Below are 16,626 nucleotides of genomic sequence, written 5' to 3'. Positions count from 1 at the left end.
TCACACAGCTCTTCTAAGCTGGTTCCAGAACGTTTTCCTCACCCCTGCACCACAAAGGGAAACCCCGTGCCACAGCTCCTGCTGCACCCCTTGTTTAATCCTAGCACAAGGCCCCACAGTCTCCCATCTCATGACCAGAAATCGTTGTAATCTGGACAGCCCCACCCAGCCCTGCCAAGTGTCAGCTCTGTAAACTTCCATCTAAAATTTCCACAGTATCAGGCGGCGGCCACAGCCACCACCCCCTCTTCAGAGCATCAGCATCTCCCTATGCAACCAAGTCACCTTTCCAACTCCAGCATCAGAACCCATCCCCCATCCCCGCCCCATCCAGAAGGGGTTCTGTGGCAGTCAGGCTGTGTGAGACCCTGCTGATGTGGCCTTTCTCTCTTCTGCCTTCCCCCCAGCTCCCCCTGCCTCTGCTCATTCTTCCTGTCCCTTCCTATCAAGATCCCTCCCTGGGTGTAACTACAAACACCTCCTCTCAAGTCAGGTGACATTTTCCTCCAGCCACCAAGTAAAACCAGGAACTCAGTAACTTTTTCTACTTTGTCCTGTTTTATTTATAACACAGTAACTGTATGACGTACAATTATCTTATTTGTTTATGAGTTTCCTGGGTCTTGCCCTTCTCTGGAATAAACACTCAGTGAAGCCAAGTGGCCCCCAGCCCAGGACTGGGAATGGATCCTGTCCAGAGCAGCTTACTATGCGCCTGCACTTATATCCGGTGCTGGGTGGGAACACCAGCAGGGAGCAATCCTTTGGATTTCCTTTTGTCTAGGATGTTCACCTCTGCAGGGATGATGGCTGTGGACTCAGTGGATGGGACTGCCTGAACCTCCCTCACCCCTGAGCAGGAGGAGACTCCAGGAGCTCAGTGGGTGCATATGGGCTCCTCAGCAGAGCACACTTTAGCAATGTCCCATCTCCCCCATAGCTCCCACATGAGCTTGTCACGTTCCCGCTCAGCTGGACCACGTCTTTGTTCCTCCTTCTTTCCCTGGATGTGAGTGGTGAGCAAGTTGGTAATTGTTTACTTATGTTAAGAAAACTGGGAAGCTAAGTAGATATACCCCTGCCCCCTTAAATTAAGCATATCCCCCAAATAAAATGAGTAGGCAATGGGTGCCAATGAGAAAGTGTGCTGAGACCAGGAGTAACGGGTCTAACCATCTTTGTCACTGAGAGGCTTCTTCCCTCGAGAGGCTACGGTGTCCAGGGCTCCAGAGCCCAGGTACTATATGCAGGAAAAAGCCTCTCTAATACAAACCCAGAGCTGGGCCAATCTCTCCCTTGATGTAATGTAGACTGACTCTAGTTTTTCTATCAGTAGAATAGGTGAGACACATGCCTGCATCCTCTGCTTATAATGGTGATTGAGATTTACAAGAATCACATTAACCCCGCAGCTTAAACACTGGAATTATTGTCAAGTAGGGCTGTCAGTTCTTGATTTCTTTAAAATAGTCTTTATTTTTTTAATTTATCTTCATTTTGTGTACATTGGTGTATTGCCTGCAGGTATGCCTGTATGAGGGCATCAGATCCCCTGGAACAGGAGTTATAGACAGTTGTGAGTTGCCATGTGGGTGCTGGAAATTGAACCCGGTCCTCTTGAAGAGCAGTCAGTGCCCTTACTGATGAGCCAGCCATCTATCTCTCCAGCCCCTTGATTTACTAGTTTAATTAACTAAGGGATTTATTATTTGTGTGTATGCCTGAGTGTATGCTTGAGCACCACATGCATACAGGTAATTTTGGAGGCCAGAAGAGGAACGTGGGTCTCTTGGAACTGGTTGTGAGCTGCCTGACATGGATGCTGGGAACTGAACCTGGGTTCTCTGCAAGACCAGCAAGTGCTCTTAACCACTGAGCCAGCCCTTCAGCCCTTATTTAGTAGTTTATTTTTATAAAGACAGTCTCTTCACATAGTCCATTCTGGCCTCAAACTTTGTTTTTTTTTTTTTTTTTGTTTGTTTGTTTTCTTTGAGACAGGGTTTCTCTGTATAGTTTTGGCTGGACTTGAACTCACAGAGACTGGCCTGGCTCTGCCTCCTGAGTGCTGGGATTAAAGGCATGGGCCACCACTACCCTGCTGGCCTCAAACTATGGATGCTCCTGCCTCCACCACTCAAATGTGGGGTCACAAGTATAGGTCACTAGTTTAAATTGTTGCTTGTAAGTAGATACTTACATATAAAAATGCAATGTAACCATGCTATCAGATACTTTAACAAGGCAAGTGACAAAGGCATGCAGTCCATAACTAACTGACTAGATTACAGATGCCCACAACTGTTAAGAACAAAAGGAGGCTCTTAACTTGTTTGGGTACTGTTAGAAACTACAGCAAGCTGGGAAGATGGCCCCTGGGCTAAGAGAGCTTGCTATGTAAGCTTGAGGACCTGAGTTTGACGCTAGAACTCACATAAAGGTAGAAGAACAGACTCAGCAAAGTTGTCCCCTGACTTCCACACCTACACTGTGGTATGGGCATTCCCACTCACATACATCATGTGAACACACACACACAAACGCACAAGGACACAATAAATTAAAAAAAAAATATGTGGACAGAGTGGCCCAATAGGAATACAACATATTTTTTAGTCGTTACAGTTGATGAAGTAAAAGAAACAGGTCCGAGATTAAACAGCATCTTAAACAGTACCCCTAAGCTATTATTAGACTCATTTCAACAGGCAGTATAAAATGGAGACTTTACACTCTTCTCTTACAATGTCATTAAAATTCGTGTGTATTTTACATCAGAGATTGCAAAACCACCTCCAGAGTCAGGCTTGCAAAATGGCATGACACCATGGAATAGATCCCTGTCTCAGAAAGGCGGCCAGCTCTGCCTTTAATGTTCTGATTAATACCACATATATCATATCGGTGATCTGGTCTAGACAAATCCTGACACCAGGAGCCAAGCTCTCAAGAGAAGGCAGCAATAACTGGTTTTAATGTGGGTATATCGAAACCCACAACTTCTCAAAGACAATCTGGTTATAACTAAACTTATCTAAATAAAACGAGTTCCATTTTTATAGTAGCTTTTGAAGACTTATTTATGTGTGTGTATACACTAAGAGTGTGGCCCCCACCCAGGCCGAAGTATTGGATCCCCAGGAGCTGGAGACGCAGGCAGGTATGCGTCACATGACCCGGGTGCTGGAACAGCACTCTGGTTCTCTGGATAAGGAGTAACTGCTCTTAACAGTTTAGTCATCTTTCCTCAAAAGCAGAAAAAAAAAAAAAAAAAGAAGCCAAGCGCAAAATGAATGTTTCCTAGCACTGAGGGTGTGGCTCAAAATTGAACAGATCCTGGGATCCACCCTCGGAAACAAACAAAACAGACATGCTCCAGTTGCAAGGCTCTCGTGGAGCCTAACTTCAAAATCAGGACCCTCCAGAGTGACTGGCTTCACGACACCGGGTCAGAAACACCGAAGGATTCTCGGATGGGACGGCACCTTAAGCGGTCCCTGCTCTCCCAGGAAAAAAACAGCTACCCCGCTCTGAACCCACCCATCCCTCCCAGCGGCATCTTTCCCGTACGACCCGGAGAGTGGAGGAAGCTTGATTCAGGGCGTCTTCACGCCGGGGTTGCCATGGCAACGCGCGGGGGGGGGAGATAACGCAGAGTGGACCGGGCTGTGCCATCTTCCTTTACTCCGTGCTCTCTGGGACGCCCTGGTGTCCCTCTGCACCTCTCCAGGGGCCCCACGTCCTTATGCCGGGAGAGCGGCGCCATGCCTATACACCGAATCAAGCCCAGCCCCTCTCCGAATCCCGCGGTCACTGAATCTCGCGAGAATAGGGGCGGCTCCTGTGGCAGTCATCGCGCTTTTCCCTTCCGCCACAAGAGGCGCCTCCCGCCTCTCCTGACGCCCCTCCGCGGCGCTGTGGTGGCGTCACTTCCTCCCGACCGGGCCGGCGGCGCGAGCCTTGTTTCCGGTTCCCGCTGCCGCTCGCGCTCATCTATCCATCTATCCGTGGACTCGGGATCATGGCGGCCACGGCCACGATGGCGACGTCGGGCTCCGCGCGGAAGCGGCTGCTCAAAGAGGAGGACATGACCAAAGTGGAGTTCGAGACCAGCGAGGAGGTGGACGTGACCCCCACGTTCGACACCATGGGCCTGCGGGAGGACCTGCTGCGCGGCATCTACGCCTACGGTGGGTCGCGGGCCCCGCGGCCGCGGGGGGAGCCTGAGGGCGGGCCGGCTTAGGCCGGGCGGAGAATGTGCGACCCCGCCCCGGAGCACAGGGCCGCCCCGGAGCACAGGGCCGCCCCGGAGCACAGGGCCGCCCCGGAGCACAGGGCCGGGGCCTCTGGGGCTGCGTGCAGCCAGGCTGTTCCCAGCCACCGAAGTAGCGGATAACCATGTGTGTTCCTGTGAGGTGCCCCGAGGCTTTGGTTGGGGCTGCGGCTGTAAATCCCGTAGGTTCGTGCCTTAGGGAGTTCAAACGCTATTAGGGAAGCCGAAAATGTAAAGCCAAGGTGCTTCGAGCGGTGAGTGTTGGTGAGAAAAGCAAAGCGAGGTACTGGATAGAGTGGATAGATTCGTAGGGGACAGTTAAAGGGGGCTCCCGGAGGCGTACAGAGTCACCCGGGGGGAGAGGACAGCTGGTCCCGGCTCCTTGAAGCCGTTGGCCTGTGTGTGGCAGGAACAGAAGGAAGCTCCTTGTCATGAGATGCCAGCGGCCAGTTTTGAGAGGTGTGGTAAAGAATTTGAAATTCATTCTTAAATACATCCGGAAGCCACTGCATTTTAAAGCACAAGTGATAGGGTCAGGTTTACAGTTTGAAAGTTTACTCTGGTGTCTGGGTTTGGAGCGAAGTGAGTTAGAAGAGGAGGCGGGATGATGTCCAGACTATAGAAGAGATGGTGAGATGACCATTGCGGTGGAGCTAAAGGATCCGCTGGAGGCAGACGGAGTGCATTCCTGGCTTTTGAGTGAGTAGAGGGCCATGTTACTGTATCTGCCTACGTAGGAGTATTTGAGAGAGGCTGAGCTCAATTTTGTTAATTTTTGTTTTTTCTAGACAAGGGTGTCTCTCTGTAGCCTTGGCTGTTCTGGAACTCTTTGAAGACCAGGCTGGCCTCAAACTCAAGAGATCCACCTGCCTCAGCCTCCTGAGTGCTGGGATTAAAGGCGTGCACCACCACAGTGCGGCTGTCTTTTGTTGTTTTATTTTGTTGCTTTTTTCGTTTTGTTTTGAGAAAAGATCTCTACGTAGCTCTGGCCGTCCTAGAACTGACTTTGTAGAATAGTTGGCCTGGAATTCACAGAGATCCTCCTACCTCTGCCTCCTGAGTGCTGGGATTAAGAGAGTACACAACCATGCCTGGACTATGTAGGGTGGTACCTAGATAATGGGGATATATCCAGTCGAGAGAGCATCATGGAGCGTCCCACATCATGCCTGTGAGATTGACAAGCAACACAAAGATTTGAGTGTTTGCTAGTAGGAAAGGGCAGCCACTACTGTGCATCTAGATTTAATTTTATTGCAAAGGGGGTTTCATATGGCTTAGGCTGGCCTTGAACTCCTGATGCTCCTGCCTCTACCTTCCAAGTGTTGGTATTGTAGATATTGTCTTCACAGGTAATCTTCCAGGCTAGTCTATAAAGCTGTGGGTTCTCCTGGGAACCTGGGTTGCCTGGGGTTAGCAGTAAGAAGCAGATATGTGTTCCCCCAGGAGCTTGTGCCATCATAGTGTGAGAGCTAAGTCTTTTTCCTCTTTGTATTTGCAGGTTTTGAAAAACCTTCAGCAATCCAGCAGCGAGCTATCAAGCAGATAATTAAGGGGAGAGATGTCATTGCACAGTAAGTTGTGTGTGCTGAGAGCCAGCTTGGGTCAGTGACACTCTGGTGAGATCAGTGGGAAGTTGAGTCTGCCTTGGCATCTCAACACTCCGCACAAACTCACCTTCAGCTCAGTGTTTCCTTTTGTTCTCCTCTAGAAGAGGGTTCTTTTTTTTTTTTTTTTTTTTTTTTTTTTTTTTTTTTTTTTTAAGCCAAATTGCTGTTAGTACGCATGTGTATTTTGGGGAGATACTTGGTACTGTGGGTCATATCCAGGTCATTGTACGTACCACACAACTCCTCCACTCCTGATGCATATCCTAAGCCCTCAATGTAGATTTATGTTAAGATAGTCTTTTTATTTCTGTCCCCTCCACATGCTGAGTACTGAGCCCAGGGCTTTCTCTACTATTGAACTATACTCCAAACTGTTATTTCCCTTAATTTTCAAAAGACAATTTTTTTTTTAAAAGTTGTACTCCAAAATTTTAGGTGCCAGCTGCATTAAGGGAAGAGAGATTTTTTTCTGCCTCCTTCTGGAGTTCCTCTGTCCCTGGCACACAAGCCATGTCACCGTTTTAACATTATGTCTCGGGGACCGTGGTGATAGCTCGCTCAGTTTCCACACTGACATGCAGCTGCCTGTGACTCCAGCTCCAGGGGGTCTGGCATCCTCTTCTGGGCTCTGAAAGCACCCTCACACGTGTGGCATTTGGTCACACAGAAACATAAGTAAAACTTAAAAATCAAAATGAAAGGTTGTGACCTTGTACTTGGGTCTTATCTTTGCAGTTAAGATGATGGGGTAAGTGGTGAGGACATCTAGAAAGAAGCTGCCCAGTGGTTTTCAAGACAAGTTTTCTTCGTGTAGCCCTGGCTGTTCTGGAACTCACTCTGTAGACCAGGCTGACCTCAATCTCAGAGATCTGCTTGCCTCTGCCTCTGGAGTACTGGAATGCTGGGAATATGGGCTTGCACCACATGCTTGGCTCAAATCATATTTTTTAAATTAAAAAAAAGTAAGTTGGGTATAAGAGGTCACTAGTACTCAACATGCTGAGCCAAAAGGATTGCCATGAGTGTGAGTCCAGCCTAAGCTACACAGTGAGTTCCTGAACAACCTGGCCTTCAGAGTGACACCCACCCCACCCCATTTTAAATAAATAAATAAATAAATAAATAAATAAATAAATAAATAAATAAATAAATAAAACAAACAAAAATTAAATTAAATTAAAAAAAAGCTGCCCAGTGTGCAGCCAGGCCTTTGGAGCACCACTGAGGGGTGGGATCACCAGAGCAAGGACAGTGTCATTGGGTGCCCTTCCTCTGATAACGACTCTTGTGCTTTCTTAAACAGGTCTCAGTCTGGCACAGGCAAGACAGCCACCTTCAGCATTTCCGTCCTCCAGTGCTTGGATATCCAGGTGACTTGCCACTCACAATACTCTCCTTAATCCAAGGAGATGTCTGTGCTTCTGCCGTGCGGTGTGTACAGAATTCAGTTTTTAGGTAGGGTGTGGTTGTGTTTCTTTAATCCCAGCAGACAGAAGGATCTCCGAGTTTGAGGCCAGCATGCTCTTCATAGCAAATTCCAGGCCAGCCAAAGATAGACCCTGTCTCAAAAAAAAATAAAATACAGGAAGTTCGGACCCGCACGGGAGAGCCCTGACTATGTCACGCTCTTCCTGGACTTGTAATTTAGTGTCTCCTGTTAGGAAAGAGCAGCAAAGCTAGTGTGAGCTGGTGTCTGTAGTGGTCCGAGTGCTTGTTAGCAAGCCATGTGAACAGTACTGAGACCGGAGATGGGCGGCTCAGCTCGGTAAGCTGGACTCGGACAAAAAACAGGTTTTCGCTCATACGCAGAGTCTAGAGTTTCTATTTTAGAAAAGGTGGGCACGAAAGCAGAGGGGACTGTTTGTAAGAGACTGGGGGAGGGGCAAGAGGACCTGCTCTTCTCTGCAATCACATGTTGTTTTTCTTCCCCCCTCCTCCTCCTCCTCCTCCTCTTCTTCTTCCTCTTTACCAGGTTCGAGAAACCCAGGCTTTGATCTTGGCTCCAACAAGAGAGTTAGCTGTACAGATTCAGAAGGTGAGTGAGGCATTGATGGTGGTGTCAGGCAGGTAGAGTGCTCTCCTAGCGTGTGCAAGGCCTTAACATTCATTCCCAGCAGAGCAACAGCAGCAGAAAGATTAGTGTTGTGTTTGCAAGTGTCCATTGTAGGTCTCATTGGACTGAGTGGTTTATAGGCTCATTTTCTCTTCTTGTGTTTTCCCAGGGCCAGCAAAATGGCAGACTGGGTAAAGGTGCTTGCTGCTCACACCTGAGTTTGATCCTCAGAATCTATGTAAAGGGAGAAAGAGAGCACTGGCCCCATAGTTGCCCTCTGACCTGCACACTATTTGATAGTAATGCTTTCCTTCTTCCTTTTTGGTTTTCTTGGCACCAAAGGATGAAACCCAGAGTTCTGCATGCTAAGCAACCTGTAATTCCTTGTATGTCGTATGAATCAGTTTGGTTGTTTTTATTATAGCTTCTACTTGTTTGATGTATTCATGATCTTAGAAATGGTCTGGAAATGTACTTTAGTGGTAGTTAATTCTTCTATAATCATAAGGCCCTGGGTTCAGTCTACCAGCACTGGTGGGGGAGACAGCTTCTTCACAGAAAAAAATCCATTTTAATTAAATAATGGTATTGTATCTTGAAAGGATATGTATTGGGGTGTTAAAATGATGGGATTATGATCTGTAACGTTTCTGTTGCCTGCATTTGATACACACCACTTCAGTAATAAGAAACCCTCAAAATGAATTTCATTTTGGCAAAGGAAAGAGATCTTGTAATTTTATCATATGAATAAATGATAGTTGGTCACTTGAAATTAGCGTGGAAATGACAGTTTACATGTGTCTGCACTTGTGCCTTGCATGTAAACCTGTTTTGTTTCAGGGTCTGCTTGCTCTGGGGGACTACATGAATGTACAGTGCCACGCCTGCATTGGGGGCACCAATGTTGGAGAGGACATCCGGAAGCTGGACTATGGGCAGCATGTTGTGGCAGGCACACCGGGACGTGTCTTTGGTGAGTGGCTCTGTTGAGCACTGGGCTGTGGGTAGTATCTATGAGGTGTGCTCAAAGGTCATGGTGGTTCACTTGCATGTGCCAGGTGGTGGGTCTCTGCATCTGTACCCCTGGTAGTATGTACAGGGATGGGTTCTGAGGGGTCACAGGGACCAGTAGAAATAGCTCTTTCCTTAGAGCCGAGTGTGACTCTTTTAAAATCTAATTGCATAGATATGATTCGCCGTAGAAGTTTAAGGACACGGGCTATCAAGATGTTGGTTTTGGATGAGGCTGATGAAATGTTGAACAAAGGTAAGGTGACCAGAATTTTCTACTGACGTATTTGTCAGGTCGTAGTTTTCACAGTCTCTACCTTCTGGAGATGTGACAGTCCTTGCTTTGTGGAGAAACAATGTGTCTTGGGAGGTTTGAACCTGAAATTCCTATTGTAATGTCCCATGGTTAAGGTCTGTGAGAGCAGCTGGGGCGGAGTGTCCTTATCTGCTCTGGCATTGCATACTGCCTGGTTTCCTGGGACTACTGAAGGTTCTGGTGTTTGCCTGTGAACTTGCTCTGACCACTGACCTCCTGAAGACCTGGCAGTGTGGCTCTCCCAGTGACAACCTTAAAGCCAAAGCAGAGCTCATCTTTGTCCCAGGTTTCAAGGAACAGATCTACGATGTGTACAGGTACCTGCCACCAGCCACACAGGTGGTTCTCATCAGTGCCACGTTGCCTCATGAGATCCTGGAGATGACCAACAAGTTCATGACCGACCCCATCCGCATCTTGGTGAAGCGGTAAGAATGCATGTCTTTATTCCTTTGTGGAAACTAGCATTGATGATCCCTACCCTTTTCCATTTCTAAGTCTCTGAGGAATGAATCCAAGGTTGTGGAAACTGGGAAAGGTTTAGGCAGGTTCACGATTCAGCCCTGTGGTAGGATGGTGTGACTGGGGGCTCTTAGGGTGGCCTTGTCCCTCAGGTCCTGGTTTGAAGAGTGATGGGAACATTTATCTGTTGCCAGTGATGAATTGACTCTGGAAGGCATCAAGCAGTTCTTTGTGGCAGTGGAAAGAGAGGAGTGGAAGTTTGATACTCTGTGTGATCTCTACGACACGCTGACCATCACCCAGGCTGTCATCTTCTGCAACACCAAGAGGAAGGTGTGCCGCCTCGCTGTGTCGTGTGCTTAGGGGACTACAGGCTGGATCTCCTGTTAAAGGCAGGCAGGGTGTGGCTCGGGCTCTGGGCTCCTGTGTCAGTGCAGCTATAGACAGTGTTAAGACAGAAACTGAGAGTAGGCCAAGTGGGAGACCTGCTGGGGAAGCTGAGGCAAGAAGAGTTCTGGAGTTCAGGAAACATAATGAGACCCATCTTTTAAAGTATAAAAATAGATCCTGACATGTTTTTCTGTAATAATTTTGATGTCTTTGGTTTGAGCTAAGACTCAGGCCCAGTAGGTTGAAGTGATAGCTTGTGGGCAGTCTGTGGGGGTATCCCCTAAGAGTTCTCAGGCATGCCCATCATGTCGGCTGGGGAGAGCTGCCTTTTACAGGTCTCTGGTTGGGTAGATGAGCACATCTCTTGATCTCATTTGTAGGTTGACTGGCTGACAGAGAAAATGAGAGAAGCGAACTTCACTGTGTCCTCCATGCACGGAGACATGCCTCAGAAAGAGCGTGAGTCCATCATGAAGGAGTTCCGGTCAGGTGCCAGGTAGGCCTTTGGCAGCTTTGGCTTCTGTGTGAGGACAGATGACTTTGGCCTCAGTGCTTTTCATATCATTTCCTGCCCCAGGTACAGGGGGCGATACTGCTCTCTGATTGGACACTGCCCTGTAGGGGCTGTTGGGTTAGTGGTGAACTGGCATTAACCGTTGGGTTGATTGCTGTTCACGCTGGTTTCTGTTCATCTGGTAACCCGTGTTGGATTGGTCACAGAGTGCTCAGAGAACAAGTCTTATGAGTTTGTGCCTTTGATTCAGGTCTGCTTTGTGATCCTTTGGGTATTTTGCAGCAGTGTGTGTTGTGTGTCTTTGAGTAGGATATATCCAGCTAGACTTGAGCTGCTGGTAGCCCTCAGCTTGTCAACATCCTTCCCTCTTGTATTCAGTTCTCTCTGTCGCTGAGGAGGTGAGGTCATCCTCTGTGTTCTCTTTTTTTTTTTTTTTTTTTTAAATAATTTATTTAACTTTAATTTACATGCATTAGCATCAGATCTCCTGGAACTGGGGTTACAGACAGTGGTGAGCTGCCATGTGGGTGCTGGGAATTGAACCTGGGTCCTCTGAAAGAGTAGCCAGTGCTCTCAACTGCTGAGCCATCTCCCAGCCCCTGTGTTCTCTTTTATTATTGTTTATTTGTTGCTGTGTGTGTAGGGTTTCATGTGTTCTGTAGGAATGTGCGGAGGTCAGGAACCAATTTGTGGAAGTCAGTTTTCTCTTCTACTTGTTGGTCCCAGAGATTGAACTCGGGTTGTCAGGCTTGGCAGCAAGCTCCTTTACTAAATAAACTCCTGAGCCATCTCAGTGGCCATCTCCTGGATGCTTGTGGCATCTGTTCTCGGCTTGTGTAGGGATGTAGTTTCTCTTTGGTGTCCTGAAGCCTGTGGCAGCTCTTCCCCGGGCGTTTCTGGAGCATACCTCCTCCATCTTTGTTTCTGCGTCTCATGGTTCTTTGAAACAAGTTAGAATTGGGCTTGGTTTTGATTTGTCAGTAATGTGAGTGTTGTATCCCATCGTCCCCCCTCCCTGTTTGTTTTGTTTTTTGATTGGTTTTCAGATTTTGAGACAGGCTCTGTCTATGCAGTTCAGGCTGGCATTGAACTTGTGACCCCTGCCTCTATCTCTGGAGTGTAGGACTTACAGGTGTGTGCATAGCTAGTCAATGTCTGAAGTGGACCATTTAGAGCAGTTTACTTCATGTGTGTACTCATCTAAATTAACCAGCTTGTAAGTGAATTTTTCCCTCTTTCTTTCCTTCTTTTTTTTTTTTTTTTTTTTTTTTTTTTCGAGACAGGGTTTCTCTGTGTAGCTTTTGGAGCCTGTCCTGGAGTTCTATAGACCAGGAAAGACCAGGAAGCTCTGTAGACCAGATTGGCCTCGAACTCACAGAGATCGCCTGCTTCTGCCTCCCGAGTGCTGGGATTAAAGGTGTGCGCCACCACCGCCCAGCGATTAATGTGCTTTTTAATCCACAGTGGCATTTTGCTTTATAGGATAGAATTTATTTACATTTAGACATGTTTGCCTCTCTTTCCTCATCTGTGAACTTTGTCTGAGACCTGTTCAAGTTAGTTTGGTCCAAATGTGAGAGTCCTGCTTCAGTCTGTCTGGAGGTGTCTCCTCCTCGAGTCTCCTGGAGAGTGAAGGAGGTGCTGCTGAGGTGGTTCTCCTGGTGGCCGTTAGTTTCCTTCTGCCTCAGACACGGTGGTCCGCCCGCTCTTGGCCCCATCGTTCTGAGGCCTTGGTGCCCGGTCCAGTTGCCTTTTTAAGGAATGCCTGCCTGTAGGCTGCTTTCTGCCTGCAGCTTCTCTCTGGATGCTTTTCTTTTCTTCTCGGTTTTCAGCAGTTGACCTTTGAGTCTAGGCATGAATTTCTTCCCTTGTCCTGTTGCCATCTGCAGACTCTCTAGTCTCTGGCCTCTTCCCTTCCTCCTGGTTCAGTTGTGTGCTCAAGGCAGCGAAGCCACACACCTGCTCTTGAGCTTTCCCTGGGACGCTCCTTTCCCTTAGCCTGCAGTGGAAACAGGAGTCCGTCTTCCTAGTGCCATGTCAGGAGGTGAGGGAAACCGGCGGCTTCTTAGTAACAGTTTGTCAGTACTGCACTCTTTCAGTGATGCAGTCTTTGTGTGAGTGGTTGTATTCTTGCATTGTGTTTTCAAGCCCCCTGTCCTTGTACACCTCTCATGTTAGGACTGGTGTGGTAGCATGCATGTCTCTGGCCTCTGTGTGGGCAGATGGCACCACTTGGGCAGAGCAGTTGCTGTGGTAGGGGAGTGGTGTGGATTTATTACCTTAAATTGAAAATGATGTCATCAGTAGGTACTTGTTCATAATAGGATTTTTGCTAAACAAAAGTCATGTTTTCCTGGAGGGGCTGACCCCACGTTTTAAGTAATTTTAGCATGTTTTCTGCGGCGTGTGGGTGATGTGATTGCTCAGGCCTCTGGCCAGGCTACTTGAAACTGTACAGAAGCTGCTCTACTCTCTCTCACCTTTCTGGCTTTTCTTTCTGCAGCCGAGTGCTCATTTCCACGGATGTCTGGGCCCGGGGCCTGGATGTCCCTCAGGTGTCCCTCATCATTAACTATGACCTGCCCAACAACAGAGAACTGTACATTCACAGGTGTGTGCCTCCTTCTTTGCTCAAGACTGTTGGCCTTCATCTGTGTGACTGTTTACTAACACACATATTTTATTCTAAAGAATCGGGAGATCAGGTCGATACGGCCGCAAAGGTGTGGCCATCAATTTTGTGAAGAATGATGACATCCGCATCCTCAGGGACATAGAACAGTACTACTCCACCCAGATAGACGAGATGCCCATGAATGGCAAGTTGCTGGCTCTGTTGGTGGCTGTGGGAGGGGCTTCCTTACTAGGGGTGGGGAGATGACATGTGGCATTGTTAATGTACCTTTCTTCTCCAGTGGCTGACCTGATCTGAAGCTGGTACAGGTGCACCAAGGGCCTGGATATGGCAGCGCCTGTTGTGAGCTCCGTCTTAGAAACAAGAAGCCTCTGTTTAATGGGGTTTATATGAACTGTCTTCTCACAGCCCCTCGGGAAGACCCTTGGCCTCTGCCATCTTTTCTTACTCACATGTAAATAATCCAGTGCTTTAAGCCTTTTACATTAAACATGGAAGTTTTCTCATGAACTTGAGTGCAGATTTCTTGTGTGTCACCAGCATTCCTGGTCTGGTCACACACAGACCATTTCTCCCCCTAACTCCACATTCTATGCAGAATCCAACTTGAGACGTTTAAAGTAAGCGACGACAAAATGCATTGTAGAGGTCAGAAGAAAAAGAATGACTTGAGGTTTGGCAAAAGTTTCTTTAAGATGATAGAAAAAGAGCTCTGACGTGGACTTGTCAGGACTAAACGTCTTCAGAGGCACGGAAGTGGAAAAGTGAAGCCCAAGCCGGGAGACCATGTGAGGCGCTTGTCACATGGCCACCTGGAGTTCATGGAGAGCTTGTTGGTGGTTCTTTAAGTTGTGGACACCACAGTTGTCACATCACCCTGGGGTTTACCTACCCACTCACGTCCTGGGAAGGTCAGGAGCCTCACTGCGTGTGCTCGGGTCGGGGCAGGGTCTGAGGGGAGCCTTGAAGATGAGGGTGGACTGTAGCTGGCAGGGGACACCTCCCTTAAATTGGTAGCCCAGTCTGCCAACAGCCTCTGACACTGGCCAGCCAGGTACCGGTGGCAGAATTGATTTGTGTTACTAGAAGCCATCGGCACTATGGAAATGTGTTCTGACAGAGATCGAAAAGCAGCACTGTGCAAGGGCTAGACGGCCCAGCATAGGAGGGGAAGATTTGAACGGATGTTGCTGGAGAAGACATGGGTGGCATGTGAGCCTGGTGAGAGCTGCTTGGTGTGGGGCAGTCGGTAGTGTGAGGATCACGGTGGGCACCTCCACACGCTCTCCACACTGCTGAAGTCAAGCCGTTGTGAGTGCAGCCTGCGATGTGAGCGTGATCTGGCTGTAACATGGCATCCCATTGGTGCCAGGGTGATTGGGCTGATGCTGGCTAGGCATGTGTCATCCCTTACTCCCTCACTGGTCTGTGCATCCCTTCCGAAATGCATGTGTGGGAGAGGAAGATGACTCCTGATGGGGAGGGTACTGCATGTGTGGGAGAAGAGGGATCCTGATGCGGGGGTGGGGGTGGGGGGGTGGTACTGCATGTGTGGGAGATGATGGATCCTGATGGGGGGGGGGAGGTCCTGCATGTGTGGGAAAAGATGGCTCCTGATGGGGGGGTACTGCATGTGTGGGAGAAGATGACTCCTGATGGGGAGGGTTACTGCATGTGTGGGAGAAGATGATGGATCCTGATGGGGGGAAGGTAACTGTCCCCCACTGCTGCTGGGATAGGAAGCAACACAGCAAAAACCACATTCTTGCCTTAGTTCCATATCACCTTCTGGTTTTGTTCTCTACATGGACTGGAATAGTTGTGTCAGACTTACATGGACCCATAATAGATGAAAAATAAAAAGGTCCAGCTATAAACATGGTGGCATGTCCCTGTACTGTGTGACTTCCCGAGACGGGAGCAAACATCACCCCATAGGGCAGCAGAGATAGACCAACAAACTCCACCGAGTCCAGCTTGACACAGCAGTTTATTGGGGTTACTGACAATGGGTGACTTGAAGGCAGTTGCATTACAGAAAAGCCCACCCCAGCATGCAGAGAGCTGTGTCCCCAGACTACAGACCGCAAGCCAGTTCAGCCGGTTTGGAGAGTTTCCTATCTGGTAGCTGTTACTGCTACATATCTTTTCGGGAGGCCCTGTGAACCTTGTTTCAGGAGCTTCTGGAACCTTCCCTCTAGGAAGTAATGTTGGAATGAGAGAAAATAGGAAAAGTATGCAACAGTCAAGGTCATACCAACATGGATGAGACAGATGCTGAATGAGAGACGAACTCACAACATCCTATCCTAGAAGATGTAAACTGCATGGACAAAAGGCCAGCTCTTGACTGATTTCTCATTGCTTGTCCCAAGCTGCTTGATCTGTCTCTCTATAGCCAAGGAAAGGACTGTCAGAAGGCTTTGCACATCTCTTCTCCAGATGGACTGCTGAAGCTACCTCGGGCATTGCCCATGTCTCATGATTATACAGACCTCAGGCCTCAGCCAATGGACTAGGCCCACTCCTCACCTCTTACCCTGTCCCAAAAAAGCTCCCCTCCTCATCCAGGGCTCAGGACAGGCTAAGTAGGATCAGCCCTTTAACAGCAGCCCAAGGTGTGCTAAAGGACCAGCCGGGCAGTGGCCAGGGAACATCATTAGTGGCCAGTCCATGGCTCCATCAGACCACCTGACAGCCTCTTGGGTGAGGACCTGCAGGGATCCAGGGGCAGCATGCCTGTGGCCACTTGGGCTTCAGGAGCTGCTGCATGGGAGGCACCAGTTCCCTTCTGTTTTCTCTGGATACTTGGGGAGCCTGACTCTTCCTGTCAGCTAGGTCCTCCATGCAGTGGAGGAAAACGATCCAAACCATAGGCAGAAAGGCTCACTCCCACAGGAGTCAGTCAAGTGCCTCTGCTTTCTAGTACCCCGAGGAGGGATGGGGCAGCTACTACCCTGTTCCTCTTTCCACACAACTGCAGGGAGCCAGGTGCTTAACAAGATGCTCCCCAAAGGCGAAGTGGCCCAGCTAGAAGGGACTCCAGTACATGATGACCCAGTGAGATAAGTGACTCCCAGAGTCCTCATGCTTTTGGTTCTTGGGCTTGCTAACCCTCAGCCCTGGTGACAGGTTTGGCGTGAGTGACACATACAACACCTTCCTTCGCTCCAGACTCACCAGGGAGCCTTGGCCTGGGGACAGATCTCTGCCTGGGGCTAAGGTCTCAGGCCCCACTCTGGGAAGCCCTTCCCTGGCATGTCCCCACCAATACCTCCTCCCTGACCAGCTCCAGCAGGACGTTCTCAGTAACTCCAGTGGGGAGTGCCTGGAGAAGTGACAAGCAGACCTGAGGTGACGGG

General features: G+C 48.8%; 1 protein-coding gene across 2 annotated transcripts; it reads left to right on the top strand.

Moving 5' to 3' along the window:
- The first annotated feature begins 3,929 nt into the window (after positions 1-3,929).
- Eif4a3 (eukaryotic translation initiation factor 4A3) lies at positions 3,930-13,774 on the top strand. 2 transcript variants are annotated; one of them, XM_059272246.1, is made up of 12 exons: positions 3,930-4,187; positions 5,772-5,844; positions 7,184-7,250; positions 7,853-7,915; positions 8,777-8,909; positions 9,123-9,203; positions 9,550-9,691; positions 9,920-10,058; positions 10,496-10,611; positions 13,133-13,240; positions 13,321-13,448; positions 13,545-13,774. In XM_059272246.1, the coding sequence occupies exons 1-12, from the start codon at positions 4,019-4,021 to the stop codon at positions 13,559-13,561; spliced, it is 1,236 nt and encodes a 411-aa protein (XP_059128229.1). In that variant the 5' UTR covers positions 3,930-4,018; the 3' UTR covers positions 13,562-13,774. The 2 variants fall into 2 exon arrangements, with proteins under 2 accessions (XP_059128229.1, XP_059128230.1); XM_059272247.1 differs by lacking the exon at positions 3,930-4,187 and adding an exon at positions 4,846-4,969.
- Positions 13,775-16,626: the final 2,852 nt, after the last annotated feature.

This window comes from Peromyscus eremicus, chromosome 8a (genome assembly GCF_949786415.1).
Source record: "Peromyscus eremicus chromosome 8a, PerEre_H2_v1, whole genome shotgun sequence".
NCBI classification, from domain to species: Eukaryota; Metazoa; Chordata; class Mammalia; order Rodentia; family Cricetidae; genus Peromyscus; species Peromyscus eremicus.
The sequence above is the reverse complement of the archived record's forward strand: the minus strand, read 5'-3'. Positions and strand labels throughout refer to the sequence as shown.

Coding starts and splice junctions, on each gene's coding strand:
- Eif4a3 (XM_059272246.1), top strand. CDS start 4,019: ATGGCGGCCACGGCCACGATGGCGACGTCGGGCTCCGCGCGGAAGCGG. Junction 4,188..5,771: donor GCGCGGCATCTACGCCTACG/GTGGGTCGCGGG, acceptor TTGTATTTGCAG/GTTTTGAAAAACCTTCAGCA. Junction 7,251..7,852: donor TCCAGTGCTTGGATATCCAG/GTGACTTGCCAC, acceptor CCTCTTTACCAG/GTTCGAGAAACCCAGGCTTT.